Source organism: Colossoma macropomum, unplaced genomic scaffold (genome assembly GCF_904425465.1).
Source record: "Colossoma macropomum unplaced genomic scaffold, Colossoma_macropomum, whole genome shotgun sequence".
NCBI lineage: Eukaryota > Metazoa > Chordata > Actinopteri > Characiformes > Serrasalmidae > Colossoma > Colossoma macropomum.
This window is the reverse complement of record NW_023494810.1, coordinates 11,988,521-12,007,068: the sequence shown is the minus strand read 5'-3', so window position 1 is coordinate 12,007,068 and position 18,548 is coordinate 11,988,521. Positions and strand designations below refer to the sequence as shown.

The 18,548-nt window shown below is 41.1% G+C and overlaps 1 protein-coding gene across 1 annotated transcript in view; it reads left to right on the top strand.

Moving 5' to 3' along the window:
* Positions 1–960: 960 nt before the first annotated feature.
* syn2b (synapsin IIb) overlaps positions 961–18,548 on the top strand; it is a 137,309-nt gene continuing 119,721 nt past the window's right edge. Inside the window, exon 1 of the mRNA XM_036559342.1 lies at positions 961–1,575. Coding sequence (XP_036415235.1) covers positions 1,208–1,575 — 368 coding nt within the window. The 5' untranslated portion in view covers positions 961–1,207. The remainder of the gene's footprint in view (positions 1,576–18,548) is intronic.

Sequence of the window (18,548 nt, the reverse complement as noted above, 5' to 3'; positions counted from 1 at the left end):
TTACTTCAATAAAATGGACATAAAATGTTGTGGCTCCCAATGTAGTTTGATTTTTGGTGAAAGGACAAAATGACTTTTCTCCACATTTGGGTTGCCGAGCCCTGGCCTAGATTGACATTTTTCCTCACAAGATTAGTCCCATTGTAAATCAAAATGTTATTAGTTGATTCCATTGACAGTTCCTAATTATGCTAGTGGTCAATCTGACAAGTTAGGCCTTCTGTTCAGCTCCTGAAGTCCTAACCAAGGAGAGCTGGCTCTGTTGTATCTACCAAGATACCACAGGAGAAGAAAAATTCTGCATGGATTTATCTTTAAACCTTTCCAACCAAAACTTAACAATGAAATAAGACTGTTAGCACAACACCTGCAGAGTTTAAATACAACAAGCCTGCCATTTCCCTCATATCCTCTCAAATAATATTAATTAGAAACCACATGAGTTATTTCACACTGAATTACTCAACCTTGTTTCTCTTTTCTTTGTTTAGCTTGTGTCGAGTAGAGATGACACAACGTCGGCCTTTCAGAATCACTAATCAGCTGTTACGCTGAGGGAGCCACAGTTATTTCAGCACTCAGAGATCAATGACATGGAGATGAATCAGAGGCAAGGAGCAGCCAGAACGTGGAGAGACCCCGAGAGAACCTGGGCAGACGCATGCCTCCACCATCTGCAGGCCCATTAATCCTGCACTGAGCCGTCCTTGTGTCTCAGCGTGGCCGGACCTGGCTTTGGAGGTCACCCTGAAGACTTAAAGGAGGTGGGGTGGTGGGGAATGCCGCTGTAGATGAGCGTAGCCCCCCACCCCAGACCTTATATGTATGTTCACTGGAAACCCCTATTGCCAACTGCAGTACGACACAGCCACGTAGGTCGTGATGTAGGAGAGCGAGAGCGTGAGGGGGAGGGGTAGAGTGAGTATGTTTGTGCGTGAGTGGGAGAGAGAGGGGGAGAGAGAGAGAGGAGGCTGAGGCAGAGTATGAGCATCTCTGCTTGGCTTTCAAGCTGTCAGAGCACAGGCGGACGGAGAGAGAGAGAGAGAGAGAGAGAGAGAGAGAGAGAGTGAGGAGGAGAGAACGAGAAGCAGCACCAACAGCAGCACACCCAAAGCACAGGTTCTGACGAGCAGGGATTTTAAGGAAAACAAACACTGAGCTGCAAATCTCTTCAACCTGCAAGGTTTAACCTTCACCACCTGCAGCCATGAACTTCCTCCGACGACGCCTCTCCGACAGCAGCTTCATCGCCAACCTCCCCAACGGCTACATGACGGACCTCCAGAGGCCCGACCCACCTCCACCTCCTCCCCCCAGCGCTGCCTCCCAAGCTTCTGCCTCTGGACCAGCTCCGGCCCAAGGTGCTGCCACTGCTGCCAGGTCGCCCACCGCTGCCTCTCCAGCTCCAGAGCGCCGGCCCCAGCCCGCCCAGTCCACCAGCTCAGGCTTCTTCAGCTCCATCACCAACGTGGTCAAGCAGACAGCCGCGTCTGCAGGACTGGTGGAGCAGAGTCCGGCGCCGGTTGCCAAGAAGTTCAAGGTGCTCCTGGTCATCGATGAGCCACAGCATGAATGGTTAGTCAGTTGTGACAATGGTTTTGGAGTTGCTTTGGGCTTGCTTGCAAGATGGTCCTGGCTGATATCAGAGACCACCTTGACCTCTGAGATATTTGGGTATATTAATGCATGTTGGAGCAATCCCTTTGCATGCCTGACCTCAAATACGAGAACATACTTTCCATTTTCATGCCTAATGACAGCGTCAGAGCTGGCTGTGGCACATCTTCAAATAAGACCCTGTGTACTGAGCCTTTTGCGAGCATAAACATGCACGTGATGCGCCGTGTGCATGTGCTTCTCTTACTCATGCATATGCATTTGAGGGAGGGTCACACAAAAAATGAGTGGAGATATTGCATGTACGGTCAGTTACATATTCCGCTCCATTTGCTAATTTTTGAGCAACATACAGCTGGTTTTGTGTTATTTTTCCCACCTTTTAAAACCAGACGTAAATTTGCGCCAGCATCCTAAAATATATGTTGCTGAGGATTTTGCTTCTACATAGCAGCAGATCCAGCAGTTCAGACTGATTTATACTTTTGTGTCTGCACATCTGCGAATGTCATGTGCAGACATTCGCATAGGTGTATGACAGCATCTCCGCATATAACATGAACATGTACAGCAGGGGGCAGTGTCCAAGAGTGTCCAGTGACCAAGAGAGTACACTGTTAGAAATGAAGGTTCTATGCTGGTACATTTTTCATTCATAAAGGTACAAACAATGTAAATGTTCCTTCAGAGGTACAACAGTGGTTTTGAGGTCCAATTTTGCACCTTAAATAAGTTTTTCCCAGTGGCACATATTTCATTACTTTTCATAACCTAATGAAGCATTAAAAGCCTGGAGACGAGACGGGGGGTGTGGAGTCAATATAAGTTAGAAAACATAATTTCAATGGATTATGGTACAGTTATGTTCCCTCACTGAAGGTACTGGGTACCCCCCAGTGACAGTTTCATACATTTTTCTGAGAGTGTACAGAAAATAAAGAGGAAAGCCTGTGAGAATGAACCCTCATTACAATGCTTGTAACATTGCATCTTTTCTGTCAGCCGATCCTCAAACTGCTTCCATTTTGATTTTGCGCTAGTTCTGGTTCATGTCAGGTCTTGTTTGGGTCTTGTTCCTCCACAAACGGTGCTGTAGAGCCAATCAGTGTTCACTTGACACAAAGCTCCACAGATTTGCATGACGCATTGTTAAGATTTTAGAGGCGTGCATGTCATGGCGCCTGTGAGCCGAACCTGTGTTTTATGGAGGCCAGCTCTTGACATCCCATATAAATAAAACATTTTGTGTGGCCACAACTTAGTAATGTGTGGGAACAAAATAATTAAGTCGTGGCCATAATTAAGCTTTGACCACAGCTTAATAAAGCATGATCTCAGTCCCATGCCTTAGTTTGTCATGGCCATGACTTAATTATTTCGTTTCCACACCTTACTAAATCGTGGCCACACCGTATTGACACGTGGGAACGAGATCTTAATGTATGACCACGACTTAGTAAGGTGTGGGAATGAGAAAATTAAGCTTTGACTACAGCTTAATAAAGCATGATCTTGTTCCCACGCTTTAATAAGTCACGACTTAATTATCTCATTCCCATGCCTTACTAAGTCATGGCCACGCCATATTAACACGTGGGAAAGAGATTCGTGGCCATGACTTACTGAGGCTTTTGAATGAGAATAATTAAGACTTGAGCACAGCTTAACAAAGCATGATCTCGTTCCCACGCTTTAATAAGTCGTGGCTACAACTTAATTATCTTGTTCCCACACCTTAATAAGTTGTGGCCACGACTTAATTATCTCATTCCCACGGCTTACTAAGTTGTGGCCATGCCACGACTTAGTAAGGCATGGGAACAAGATAATTAAGTCATGGTGATCACTTAGTAAGGTGTGGAAATGAGATCCTGATGCATCGCCACAAGTTAGTAAGACATGGGTATTAGCAAATTAAGCCTTGACCACAACTAAATAAAGCATGATCTCATTCCTACACCTTACTAAGTCATGGCCATGTCATATTAACAGGTGGGAACAAGGTCCTCATGCATGGCCACGACTTAGTAAGACATGGGAACAAGATAATTAAGTCATGGTGATCACTTAGTAAGGCATGGAAATGAGATCCTGATGCATCGCCACAAGTTAGTAAGACATGGGAATGAGCAAATTAAGCCTTGACCACAACTAAATAAAGCATGATCTCGTTCCTGCACCTTACTAAGTCGTGGGCACAACTCAATTATCTTGTTCCCATGCCTTGGTAAGTCCGGCTAAGACTTAGTAAGGCATCAAAATTAGATAATTAATTTGTGACCATGACTTATTAAGACATGGGAATGAGATAATTAAGTAGTGGCCACCACTTATTAAGGTGTGGGAATGAGATCATGCTTTATTAAGTTGCGCTTAAGGCTTAATTATCTCATTCCAAAGCCTTACAAGTCATGGCCGTGCATAGGGACCTCGTTCCCCTGTGTTTATACGCCGTGGCCATGACTTAGTAATTAAGTCCTGGCATTGTTATTTACTTACAAGCGATGTCACCAGCAGGGCTCTGTAGTGTCACCCACAGTTATGTGCAAATTCCTGAAGATGACTTAACACGAGTCTCGCTCTATACAGTGGAAAGATCTGAACCTTCCTTATCTCGGTAGGGTGGTTTTGACAGCCCTCTGTCAGCTGTACGTGGCTGTAGCCATAACAGTTCAGAGATGCTGGACAGTGGTCAGTTTAATGCAGGCTGAAGTTGCTATCCCCCTTTGCCATCACTCCAACACCTGGGAACGTCACCACAGCAAACGGTTTTGTTAGGACATAAGACCTTGACATGACTTTCATTCCTGCTGCACCATCATGTATTTGAAAAATTATTATCTATTATCATAAAAAGTGTAAAAATGTTTTGTGATATTTAGGCATTTCTTCAAATTTCTGGCCTCATTGTCTAGTATTTTGGGGCATTTTTGAAAATTAGCAAAAAAAGAGGTGGATGGAAAATCCACAGTTGTTTCTAAGGAGTCTGCACAGTGTGCTTTGTGGTTTTAAATGGTGCGTTTAGGGTGAAAAAACGTCAACTTTTCCACTGTCCACAACAACAAAGCACCATACGATATCTAGCTGACCAGTCTGGATTGATTTAGAAATGTTTATTGCTCCTCTTGGTCTTTCGTGGTCTCAGATCTCTCTCTCACATTTACCTGCATGGCAAACAAATGTGTTATCTCGCCCTGTTATGAAGTGCACCTTGCTGCTTTTTAAGCATGAGACTAGACCTTTAAAGAGGCGTCATCTGAGTGCTCCCATACACTAAAAGAACTACATTTCTTGACCGAATACTTGTTTATGTTGATTATTATAAAAAACAACTCTAATTATTTTCTGAAAAAAAATTGTATTTTATCGTATTTCATGTTGGCTGCCGTTTTATAAAAGCAATAAGCCACTTGAGGCTGACCGTTACTGCAATTTTATCACAGGGAAGAGGATTTTAGGCGCTCCCCTTCACGTTGGGCCTAAGAACACCCTTCCCTGTGATAAAATCACAGTAATGCATGGCCTCTCGTGGCTTATTGCTTTAGTGTATTTTGCGCTGGGTCTGCACTCACACCTACCTGTTAATGAGTGCATGCAGGTACCTTTTCCGTTACTTTTTCCTAACTTATGCAGGGTGGTTTTTCCATCTGCTTGAAGGTCCTCGCCTGCAAATTAGCTCTGAGAGGGCTGCAATGAATAGGAAGCCTCACAGCAGGAGTTGCTGAACACAAATGAGATACCATCATTGTCAAATGGATGCTCCAATCTGAATCTCTGACACTATCCCTGAAATGTTGAAAGGTTAAACTGCAGGCTGATAGCTTCTGAAAAGGTCTGAGGAGAGATTCAGACTTATTTCCAGGTCTCCATCAATCTCAGCAGGCCAGGATTGGCCTTAGAAAAGCGGATAATTGATCAGATGGTCCTGGTTACCATGCTGTAATTAAACTACAGCTCTGTGACGACGTTGCCTTGCGACAACAAAGCACCGTTGATGAGGGTCATCTGATGAATGGTCCAGTCTGAAGGCTTGGCATTATAATAATGGGGATGACTCATTAATGCAAAACTTTACATAACAATAAACCAAGAGCCAAGACCGGGCTAGAGACATTACACCTGACTGTGCATCCATGAATATTTTAGTACCGTCCTTCTGAGGGGAGCCAGTCCTCTTTCTATCTAAGGAAACAGAGCCAATTGTGTTTTTCTGTAATGCGATCGATTTTTCCTTTCTTTTTTGGGGGTGGGGGGGTGTGGGGGATGGCAGAGCTTTCAGCGTGATTGATCGAGGTTAGCTGGTGCTTTTTCTTAACGTAATCTCCACTGTAATCATTGGAAGATCCATTTTTATGGCCTGTTATTGTTCCACTCAGGAAATCCAAGCTCACATTAGCATATTTTACGTTCAAGAAGAATTCCAGCAGCTTTATTTAGTTGTTAAGATGTAAACAGTCATTCAGAGAGGTGAATGTTCATTGATAGTTCATTGTAGAGTTCTTTACAGTGGTGGTGATAGGAACCAAGGGAGCAGAAATATAGTCATTTTATTTACAATCCAAAATGACCAATGAACCCACACGTGTCTGCTGAGTTTTAATAAGTAATGTTGATGGAAAAATATTGGTAACTATTTTTCTTTGGGTACTATTTTGCCTTCTAACATCTTGGAACCAGGGGTCACCATGTCACAGCAAGAATATAGCCATTTTATTTACTATCCAAAAACACCAGTGAACCTACATGTGTCTTGTGAGCTCTTATATGTTATGCTGATGATGGTAAAATAGTGGAAAATCTTAAAAATTAAGTTTTCTTCTGAGACTATTTTGCCTTATACCTCCCTGAATGTACCTCTCCACCAGGAATGGATTCTAAAAAATACATTTTGGGTAATAATTTTCTGTGAGGGAGCTTTTAGAAGTGGGCGTCTGGTTCCTATCACCACTATTGTGAACAATTCTGACTCTGTAAGTTTCTTACAACAAAGTACTTCACGTCAAACCTGACTTTTACATCTTAAACATTTAACTATGCAGAAATTTTGGAAAATTTGTGGAGTTCCCCTTCAGCATACAGAAAGAGGATTTGAAGGTTTCTTCAACAGGTGCAGCACGTAATGTATATTCTCAGAGGAGAATGTGTCTGGGGGATGTTACTTGCAAGGGAGCTTGGAGCGTAGAGCTGCCTCATTGTGCCAGGAATCTAGAACGTGTGTCTTCCTGGAAAATGATAGCCACATCAACATTCGTCACTCCTCCCTTTTTACTCAGCTCCCTGGCTGAGCTCCAGGCTTCACTTTCCTCACAGCCCCATAAACATACATTTATGCTCGCGCATCTCATCTTATTGTCCCTGGAGACGGCCGTGTTTAAACCCCTGTCTTGGCGCGGTGGTTACCAGGCGATGCTCTCTGATTAGGCTTTGATTTACTTTGACAGTTTGGAGGCCATGCTCCTCTGAATCATTTGGATAGCGCCAATAGGACAATTACATAACTCTGCCTGTGCAAACTGACATGTCCTCTCCCTGGACGAAGGTGTCTTCAGCTTTGTCTGCCTCAAGACTGCATTTATTCTCCAAGCTAATAATGCTACTTTTTGCCCCCTTATCAGAAGGAAGACATCTCAGCCCTCTGAGGCTCTTACATAATGAATACACAGTGGTTTGAACAGGTCAAGAAAGAAGGCCATGTTTGTCTAAATATTAGCCTTATGCAACCCTCCTGACTGTCAAGGAAGACTGAATTCTTTAGGTGGGCTTTAGGAAGTGTTATAGGTGAGGATCGGAGATGAAGAACCTTGGCTGATTTTTAAGTCGCTGCCCTTGAGAACCTTCTCTACGGACATCGGAACAGAGCTCTAAGTCCCAATCATGTGATCAAGTGATGAAAAGGGATGTGGTGATTCAGCACACTCAGCCTGCAGGCTGCATCTGTGCCGAGCGTGTGCTGCGTGGGTGGGCGAAGTGCACACGCACTCATGCGTGCGCGTGTAAGTGTATGTACTGAGCTTGTGCACGAGTACATATAAATATATATATATATATATATATATATATATATATATTACACTCATTGTCCATTTTATCAGCTCCACTTACCATATAGGAGCACTTTGTAGTTCTACAGTTACAGACTGTAGTCCATCTGTTTCTCTGCATACTTTGTTACCCTGTTCTTCAAAGAGCAGGTTTTTTTGAGTGGTGGTTTATTCTCAGCACTGCAGTGACACTGACATGGTGGTGGTGTGTTAGTGTGTGTTGCGCTGGTGGATCAGACACAGCAGTGCTGCTGGAGTTTTTAAATATTGTGTCCACTCACTGTCCACTCTATTGGACACTCCTACCTCGTCTGTCCACCTTGTAGATGTAAACTCAGAAACAATAGCTCATCTGCTGCTGCACAGTATGTGCTGGTCATCCTCTAGTCCTTCATCAGTGGTCACAGGATGCTGCCCACAGGATGCTGTTGGCTGGATGTTCTTGGTTCTTAGTCCAGCAGCGTCACTGAGGTGTTTAAAAACTCCAGCGGCACTGCGCATACAGGCAAATGCTCTTTTATTTTGAACAGGCACTTCAACAGAGGAAGAAATGCCCAGCCCAGCACTATCCCAACACAAAACATGGGGAAAAGGTAACACGGGAGGACATATATGACATACGAGGAGGACAGACAAACTTGACACCATGCAACCTTTCCTTCCTAAGAGCCACTTTGCTTGGCTGAGGAGCATAGGGGGTGTGGCCATGCAAAGTGGCTCAGATGCCAGATGATACTGGTGATATCGTGTGATTGGGGTAGTCCTAACTAGTGGGTGGAACTGGATGTCTATATTGTGGGGAAAATTGGGGTGGGGGGGGGGTATATTGCAGTGTCAGCATGGAGGGGTTATATCAAACTGGGGACCTTCCCGAGCCAAAGTGCTGCAGAGATTTGCGTTTACCTTGCATTTACCTCGATGTGCTAAATTAAGCTTGTAAACATTAATTGTGGATTAAAATGTGCAGAAGTGTGTCCTCTGTTGAGGATTCGTTTTCACTTCGAAAATGAACAACATGTCATTTACAGTAATAAATACGTTATTATAGTCAAGTCAAGCCAAGTCAAAGTTTATTTATATAGCGCTTTTTACAACAGGTGTTGTCACAAAGCAGCTTTACAGAAAAATCCGGGTCCGAGCCCCCATGAGCGTCGCTAATGGCGACAGTGGCAAGAAAGCACTCCCTAAGAGCAAGAGGAAGAAACCTTGAGAGGACCCTAGACTCAAAAGGGGAACCCATCCTCCTCTGGTCGACACCGGATAGCAAACAGCAGTAGTATAAAATATTATAATACAAAATGGGGAAAAACAGGCGGAACAATGGTTAATTAGATTAGTTTTAGTTTATGCAGCAGCAGCATGTTGCTGCATATTACAGTAATATGCAGCAAAAATATGTTATATATAACCTGCAGATTACTTTATTTCATTTAAAAATTAAATAAACTCACTGTAGAAGACATTCAAGCATAGCTATTAGTCATAAGCTATCTGAAAGAGGTTTTGATTAGCTGATTCCTCATATTCCACCAAACTCTAGAACCTTCTCGAAGTTTGTACTAGTGCAGTGCTGCTGCGACAATTCAAAATATAGCTGTCTGCTGTTTTAATCATGGACACAGATTGCACAGTATAGCAAAATAATAAGTATTGCTCTGTTTCTAACCTGAAACCACTGGCATAGACACAAAATAGACAGAGAGCATATTTGTTGTGCTATTTGTTACAGCGTCTGGTGTTTAATGGGCTTAATGCAGAAGGAAGGCAGTAACTAACATTACTGCTAGAAAGCTGAATGTCGTGTCTGTGTTTATTCAGCTCTACAGTGGCTAAGCTAACAGTTGGGATTTCTTCACTGCAGTGGGGGAATTATCAAGGGTTGGATGACTTTTGTGCAATGCATGCTGGGTATCGTAGTGAAAAAACATTGATGAACGATGAGACTGATGGATGCAATTCTGCGCTACAGATTATTACATAACATGAGAAATATCATATTAAATGCTAGTTTTAGGCTGGAATGCCTCTCTGTGTATTTCGCTTGGCTAGACTGTATATGTTGACACCGTCACAATGGTCTGTCTTTATTTGCATTTCATGCTGTTTAGAAAGGGAGCAGGTGGGGAGTCGGAGCCTGTACCCATCAACACTTCCAATATAATGAGTAACTCTATGATGTCCAACTTCTGGCCTTGTTTTTTTTCCAATAATGCCCGAGCACAATCAGCAGATGCCTCATCTCTCAAGCTTTATTCTGCTAAAGGTCAACCACAAAGAAAAAACTTCCAACAGGCTCACCGCCAAACAGAGCAACTGCATTTCTTGGCCCATCTCTACAGCAGCGTCCATCTTAGCCTCAGTTAAAAAAAGATACCTAATTAGTTTTCACCTGAAATGAGTGTACAGGAATGTAATTTCATTAAATTAGCCTGGTGTGGCATTCCCTCTCAGTCTCGGACAATACAGCTCATTAACATTTTTATCACAACTTTCTTTCATGATTATGATGAATGTGATTCAGCTTGTTATTAAAAAAATCTAATTAAATTGTAAAGTCTCGCTGAAGGCTGAGTTCTGAATTCTGCTGTTACTGAGTGTGCCTGAATCGAATAACTCGGGCCTCATCAAATAGTGAAATTAGTCCCATCAGTAATGACAAAACTTCAAGACAATATTGATTGGTTTTTCCATTAGTAAGATTGTCTTGCTTTGACTGTGGGCCTTTGTAATACTTAAATTAGCGCACTGCTCGTGACTGGAATCCCACTCATCTACGAAGGTTACTTACTGCAACAAAAAGTGCTGAGCACAGCACCATCACTCAACTACATGTACAAAGTGGGGTGTAGCACCTTCACTTAACCTGCGTTATGGTAATATCTGAATCGTAAGAGGGTCTCAGAAACCCCAGTGCTGTGAGTGTGATAATAATAATAATAATAATAATAATAATAATTATAGTTTTCAAATGAATATTTTTTGATTCACATTTTTGTTTACCTTTGTTTGATCTAGTCGAAGCCTAGAAAATGAATGAAGCAGAGTAGGTTTGTGCATTTTAGAACCATGAAATCTATAAATGACCATAAAACATTATATGATTAGACTAAATAGTGAAATAATTAATGATTTACATGTTATATAGGCCATACATATAATATATATATATATATATATATATATATATATATATTTTGCTAAAAGACTGTGTGTATGTGTAGTTCAACCCTATTTTCACAGTAGCCGTAAAATATATAGTCCACCTGTGCTTTCATACACTTTCAACTGCATGTATGTCTTTTCAATAACGCTAATATAACATTACCATGGAACTAGTTTTTCATCTTCATATATGAGCGAGCACGTCAGCGTTTCTAAAAGTGCTGTTATTGTGTTTAAATGTTGTTTCTTTATTGTGTCAGGTGTACAGGATTGATATGAAGAGAGAGGTGTAAATAGTTTTCACAGCAGGGGGTCTCAGCCCTCCCCATTCACCCCTCACTGCTCACTAGCAGCTCAACACATCCTGATAAAATTATGTTCGAAAGGGGATCTACAGGACTCCAAATATAGCAATACAGTTAACCTCTTTATTAGGTCCACTTATACTCTTGTGGAATACTATAAAATTTTAGGCATTAAATGGATCACTTATGCTTTAAGGCTAGATGTTACATGGTTGCAAAGTGTTGAACTGTTTTTTCTGACCTTCTGATCAACATTCTGATAAACTAATGAAGTATGTTACATGAACACATTTGCTGGAAAAACTGTTTGATATAACACATTTCATTCCATCTGATGCATTTGAATCATGCAAATTCAAATCAGTGTATATTTCAAAACATGCTATACGGCTTATTATTTAACACCATTATTAGATTCTGATGTGTAGAATGGTAAACGCTGGCATGAAACACCTATTAGAGGAGGCAAATGAATCAGTTTCCAGATGAGAAACATGGAGAAAATGGATCTGCTGCTTGTAACACAACACAGATATCAACAGATCAGATAACATGCTAATGTTAGCAAACACAATTAGCCTTGTAGTCTGTGAAACTGTATCTGAGAAATCTCTGTGCAGTGAAATTTAATTGCATCTCGTTTTTTCATCTATAACCTTGTCGCAAAGACAGTTGCTAATACTCCAACCAGCTGACACTTTTCCAGCTCTTAGAGGACACAAAATAGAGGAAAAGTTTGATTTATGCATAAACTACACATATTTACCATCTCTGAATATAACATGAGGGCAACATTGACTCAACCTAATGAATTCGCCTCTAAGGGTAACTTTGAAGTGCCGATGTTTGATGTGGCATCGCTTGACGTAGCATGTAAAAAAACTTTAGAGAAAATCCTGAAAGCTGAGCTGGCCTGCGTCTGTTACAGGATTAATGCCTCTATCACTTGCGGTCTGTGTTATACTTTGTCATTGTGTATTCTCATCACTGCAGCCACCGAGGATACCTCTGTGTGTCTGTGTCCACTACTGCAATGACTCTGTCACCTCTGAAGAATGACCTGCCATAAAAGCCGTATTGATTGCTCTGTTTGAGAGTGGAAAGGAAGGACAAGCGCCGCTAATGTATTACTAGTCATGTAAATCTTCCTTAGATCAAATACACACAAACTTTTATAGTCTATATGATTGTGATGCGATTAACCCATAGAGGTCATAATTATGATAGATGAAAACAAAAACCTGCTGTAATTTGAAATGAATTATTTCCCTCATAGCTCATTGAAATGAGCAGAGAAGTTGTGTGGAAAGTGTGGATTCTAAATATTTACATTCAAAGTAACTCTGACCACAAACCCTCACCCAATGAGAGAACAGATTTTTGTACTATATTTAGCTTATTATGTTCTTGTTCTCCTTTTTAACTGCATTTTCAAAGCACTTTCTTACTTAGTATGGCTATAAAATAAACCAAACTAAAGCTTCAGTAAGTACCTAAATTCAAGCCTGTAATATTAATTATGGAGCTGTTTAGGCTGTTGGCTATCTTTTAGCCTGTTAGCTAGCTGACCAGCCTAGTTCTAGTTAAGAACATAAGTCGCCAGTCCCCCTATAAACAAAACATGGGTTCTTACTTCATCAATATACTCGGTGGTCCATAACAGAACAAGGGTTTTTTTGTCGTGCTGTGGTAATAGATGTCATGAGGCGGTCATAGGTGTGGGTATATCATGGATTTTACAACTGCTTCAAATGTGGCTCAGCCAATAAGATTTTAGGACTGGAACTATCTGTTTTATAATTCATAGTAAATCATACTGTTGAGTTCTAGTGTTTGTTAGCCAAGTTAACATTGCCACTCTAGTTCGAAACTAAAGAAGCAAAATCTGGACTCCAGGCATGTCTTGGCCAATTGACTTCATCTAGGGTACAATTAGGTTATTATCTATGAGGGGCTGAATAAAGATTTACGCAATGGTACCCATAGCGATTGCTACACTGTCCCTCCTGTAGTTAGGTCACTGCTTTGGGCAGCCCTGATATAGACTTCTAAATGTCTAACCCAAATGTTAAGAAGAGCCCTTTTGTCCTTTCAACAAAAATCAAACCACCTTGGAAGCCACAACATTTCATGTCCATTTTACCATCTTGGCTGTAAATATGTCTCAGTATGTGCTGATGTACTAGAATAGACTAAAAAATGTAATATAAACAAAAACGCAGACTTACTTTGCTCTGCTTTAAGCTTTAGCTCAGCCACTTTTCGTGCATCTTCAGCAGGAAACTTTTCCTCAAAAGTAGAATAGTTTCTTGTAAAACGTCTCTCAACATTCGACTTTTTCAGAGACTGACGACAGCTTCTCATTCGCCAGCTTCTTATGTGAATATTCTCGTTCCACCTTAAATGGTGCCTGAGGGGCCAGAATGTAACCGCTGCACCATTTAAGGTGGAACGGGAAAATTCAAACAAGAAGCTGGCGAATGAGAAACTGACTTCAGCTTTGTGACTTTTTAATGTTTGAGTTTCTCGTTGCAGATTAAGCTTAAATGTAAAGAGTAAACCAGCTGAGTGTTTATAATTGCAAACAAGTCCATTCCTAAGTCCATCAAATAGGTCTTCAAATTATCAATGTTCATCTTAAATCTTTCTCTTTCCCTTTTCGCTACTAGCTAGGCAAGACTGTTGTCTGTGTTGCTATAGTGAACAGGAGTCTGCACATCAGTCTTCAGGGTTAAGGGGTGATTTAGCAGTTATACATTAACTCCAGCAATTAAGACCATTTACTGTTAAAACTGTGTTAGAACGATCAGCAGAGCTTTATTTTACTGCAAAGGATGATTATTTTATTTTAACCTAGAAATCTAATTCTGCTGTGGAGCCCCAAAAGGGCAGTAAAAGAGCCACATGTGGCTCCGGAGACGCTGAACCCTGGTCTAAGGTGTTGCCAGGTTTTTGCTATGCTATTCCAGGTGGTTGCTAGGGTGTTGCTAGCAATGGCTATACTATCTCAGATGGTTGCTAAGGTGTTGCTAGGCCATTGCTATGGTATTCCAGGTGATTGCTAAGGTGAGAGAAGCGTTGCTAGGCTGTTGCAATTGTAGCCAAGGTGGTTGCTGAGGTGTTGCTAGGCCATTGCTACAGTATGTGATGGTGTTGCTAGGCTGTTGCAATTGTAGCCAAGGTGGTTGCTGAGGTGTTGCTAGGCCATTGCTACAGTATGTGATGGTGTTGCTAAGGTGTTGGTGTTGGTTGGCCATTGGTATGCTATTCCAGATGGTTGCTAAAACATAACTACAGCCCTGTTTGATCAGCCCTGATATAGACTTCTAAATGATTTTTACTGTCTTTCAGAGAAAAGGACCTACTGAGGCTTCTTCGTATGCTGAGCTGAGGATAGATCGATGTTTATTTGAGTTATTGTTTGTTTTGATGCTGATGGAAATACTAGCACTCTATGAAGGTGCCATGTAGAGCACAATCTTAACAAATGAAGGCTAATCTCGTTAGCTTTTTGTCTTTATTTATGAACGTAGTTGTCTAATGAGATTGAAACCCCTATTGACCTCAGTGTAAGGCCGCTGAAGTCAGCTTTTGCCTTATAAAGAGAGTCTCACCCTTCTTAGATGGTCTAATTAGGGCCCAGTTAGGTCTTGTCAATAATACTAAGCTTATTAACTGCACGTTCATTGATTATCATCAGAGGCAGTGGGGCTGTGACATTCTGCAGCCTGTGTTTATACCCATAGAAGCCCTTTGGCTGGTTTAATGAGACGTAATTGCGGCAAACCGAGCCAGTTCAAAGGACATGTTTGACCCCTTGCACCTCTTCGAATTCACTCCTGCTCTGTTTTAATGGGTCCTTGTAGTAGCAGCACAATGACTCAAGCAAACCACATACACTTTCTCTCCACTGCAGGTGTTTTATGAAAAGAAGTGGCCTAATACATTGCAGAAATTTGTCCATACAGCAGGAGGTCTGACTTTTATATTAAAGCACGGTGAGCTGTATTACCGTTAGATTAAATTTCTAACAAAACAGAAAAAGATGCCCAGCCTTGTCATGAAAAATGGGCTGCAGGAGCTATGTTTGACAGAATCTTGAATGTCTGTTGACCAAATCCTCAGTGAAAAATGAAGCTTGTCCCTGCTTCAACAACAACACAAACTCTTGTCATGATGAAGTTTCATGATAACATTTAATTTTTTCCCCCAGAAGTCCACTTATTATGTTTGTTTATGGGTTGAATCGTGAGTTAATATACTTAAAACGGTCATAATTATTTTGTCATCACCATTGTCCTACCACTTTTTATTGTTTACTTTAAAACAGGCTATGCTTTAAACACGATACACCTGATATGTAAATAACCTCTGTTCCAATTGGCTGCCCTCATTTAAAAAGCAGTCATACTTCTTATAACGTCAGTGTGAATAGGTGGGGCTAAACTGCTGTAGGCAAATACATGTAAATATATGTGTTTGTAAGTAAAGGAGGAAATATTTCATAAAGTTGGCTTGAAAAACATGTTCAAACTGGTTTTTTTTTGTGTTTCCTTAGCAACCACTTGGGATACCAGAACAGCATCCTAACAACAGCTTAGCAACCACCTGGGACAACATAAAAATGCCATAGCCACACTTTAACAATCACCTGGGAGAACACAGCAATAGCTTAGCAACACTTTAGCAATCACCTGGGATAACCATAGCAACAGCCTAGCAACACCTTATTAACCACTTGAGATAACCATAGCAACAGCCTAGCAGCACCTTAGCAACAACTTGAGATAACATAGCAATGGCCAACCAGCACCTTAGCAACTGCCTGGGATAACACAACAAGAGCCTAGCCACACCTTAGCATCCACCTGGAATGACATAGCAACAGCCTAGCAACACCTTATCAACAACCTGAGATAACATAGTAATGGCCTAGCAACACCTTATTAACGAACTTTCTCCTTCTAGTTATGATTTATTATTTTTTATGATGGTGCATAGTTTGGTTTGCTGAAAGAAGCATCTCCATTCACATTTTTCATTTCTTGATACTGAAACAAAAGGACAAAACTCTAATCTGTTGATTCAGAATGTGAATTGAATGTAAATGTAACAAATTTCATGATTATGTAATTCATTATGTAATTATATAATCACATCTAAATAATATAGCAAAAGGTAATAACTCTAGACCACAAAGGGTTAAGCCATAATAATTCTATGTACAATGTAATTATGCAGTTTCACATATAGAATAATGCATTGTAAATCCAATGTATCATAAATTGACAACATCTTTTAAGGGTTGACCACATTCCACATCATAACCAGTCTGCTCTCAAGGTACAGTGTCTCTGAATCGAGCTCAGCCTGTGGGCAGCAGCGAGCCTTTAGCGGCCGTTTGGCCACTCCTCCTATGGCCTGCTTTGATGGCACGGCCTGTCATCATCGCTTCACTTCACCACCAGCCCCCACTCGCTCTCGCTGCGACCCTGGGCTCTGTTCCAGCACACTTCTCCATCACCACTCACGATTCAGCTGTGGGTTCACCTCCATGCTGAAAGAGCTGTTATGTTTGTGTGAATGCTGCAGGTTTTCCGCATATGAGATCAGGTTACTCTACTAAAACACGTGCTGCATTTTCAGTTGGTAGTGAAAGGGATCATCAAGGCTGCACTGTTTATGCTTTCAAGGACTCATATTCTACATTTTGCTTGTATTTTTTTTCTTTTAGTCGATTTTGTAGTTTTTGTGTGGTTTTATGCACCAAAAACAGCCCCTTAGAATTAAACAGGCTCATTTTGTTACTGTCCCTTTAAGACTGATACATGTAAATGAGCTACGCTCTGATTGGCTGGCTTGTATATTTGTATTGCTACATTAAAAAGCAGTCCGGCCTGAACTGTGAAAGAAAATTTGGAACTGCGTGGATGGTTTGTAGGAGTGTTCATAGTTGTGACATCACAACCATGATGATTCAAAATAGGCTATTTTTGTGACTTAGTTTCCATATATGGATTGTATGGACTGAGGAGTGAACTATACATTTTGTGACATCAACCATTCTACTTTTTTTAACTCAACCATGTTTACTTTTTATTTATTAAGCAAGAAATATGGTTTTCCACGATATGGGCCCTTCATGGTTATGACACCACAACCATGATGATTCAGAGCTGGCTGTTAATGTGATTTCCTTATTTGGGTTGTATGGACTGAGGAGTGAACTGGACATTTTGGAATTTCAACCACGTTCACTTTTTTATGTTCAACCATGTTTACTTTTCATTAATTAATCAAGAAATATGGTTTTCCACGATATGAGCCCTTTAAGAAAACGGAACTCATGCTCATCGTGTTATTTATCATGACATGTAGATGCAAACTGCAACAAAATATGAATATTATTCCTCAATGTACCATGCTTAACTCATTCCTGAAATGGTTTGTCATTGTAGGTCAGTATCAGCCACATTTCAATAACAATTCTCATTATTCCCTATAAAACACAGTCAGTTGAATGAAGAGTAATGACCTGTTTCAGTCCTTGTGCCCTGGTAGCATTTAGATTTTGAACTCTCAGGTCACACTGTAGTAAATTAGCTTAATAACAAGTAGACTTAAAGCTTATTGATTTTTGGTGACCAGGTCTCCAGAGGGATGAGTTAATCTGAGATATGGTTCGTTGTGCAGATTGTGTTTAGTAATGATTTTCTATTGTGTGCGTAGTGGCCAGACTGGGCCACAGAGCGGTGCTTGCATTTTGGGGAAAACATGCTGATCGTGTTGGTGTGCTGACCGCTGAAGAGAAAAGAACACATGGCATCTCTTTGAAACACAGGTTTTCCTATGAAACTACCGAGCACTGCCAGTTCTCGTTACAGACTCAGCCTGGGGAACGGCCAGGCCAAACAGGCCTCCCAGTGAGAATATAGCAGATATGTTTGCGTTTTGTTGAAGATTTCTAGGTAAAACCCTTAGAAGTCTAGAGGTATTACTGTGGATTTGAATTACACAATCACATAATTAACTAAAAGGGAAAACACTGGCTTACGCTGGGTTGACAAAGCCGGCTAATAACACTTAAAAAAGTAAAAACAGAGACAGACAACTGCTGATCTTTTTAAACTAAACTGGGTTTATTTAGTAATAAAGTTACCCAAGTAGTTGATGATAGCTAGTTGCTGTGTTATCCCAGATTGTTGCTAAGATGTTGCTATGCCACTTCTAGGTTATCACAAGTGAGTTGCTAAGGTGTTGCTAGGTGGTAGCTATGTTATCCCAGGTTGTTGCTAAGGTGTTTCTAATTTATCAGAAATGATTGCTAAGGTGTCGCTAGCTAGTTGCTACGTTATCCCAGGTTGTTGCTGTTGCTATGCCACTTCAAGGTTATTACAAGGGGCTGCTAAGGTGTTGCTAGCTG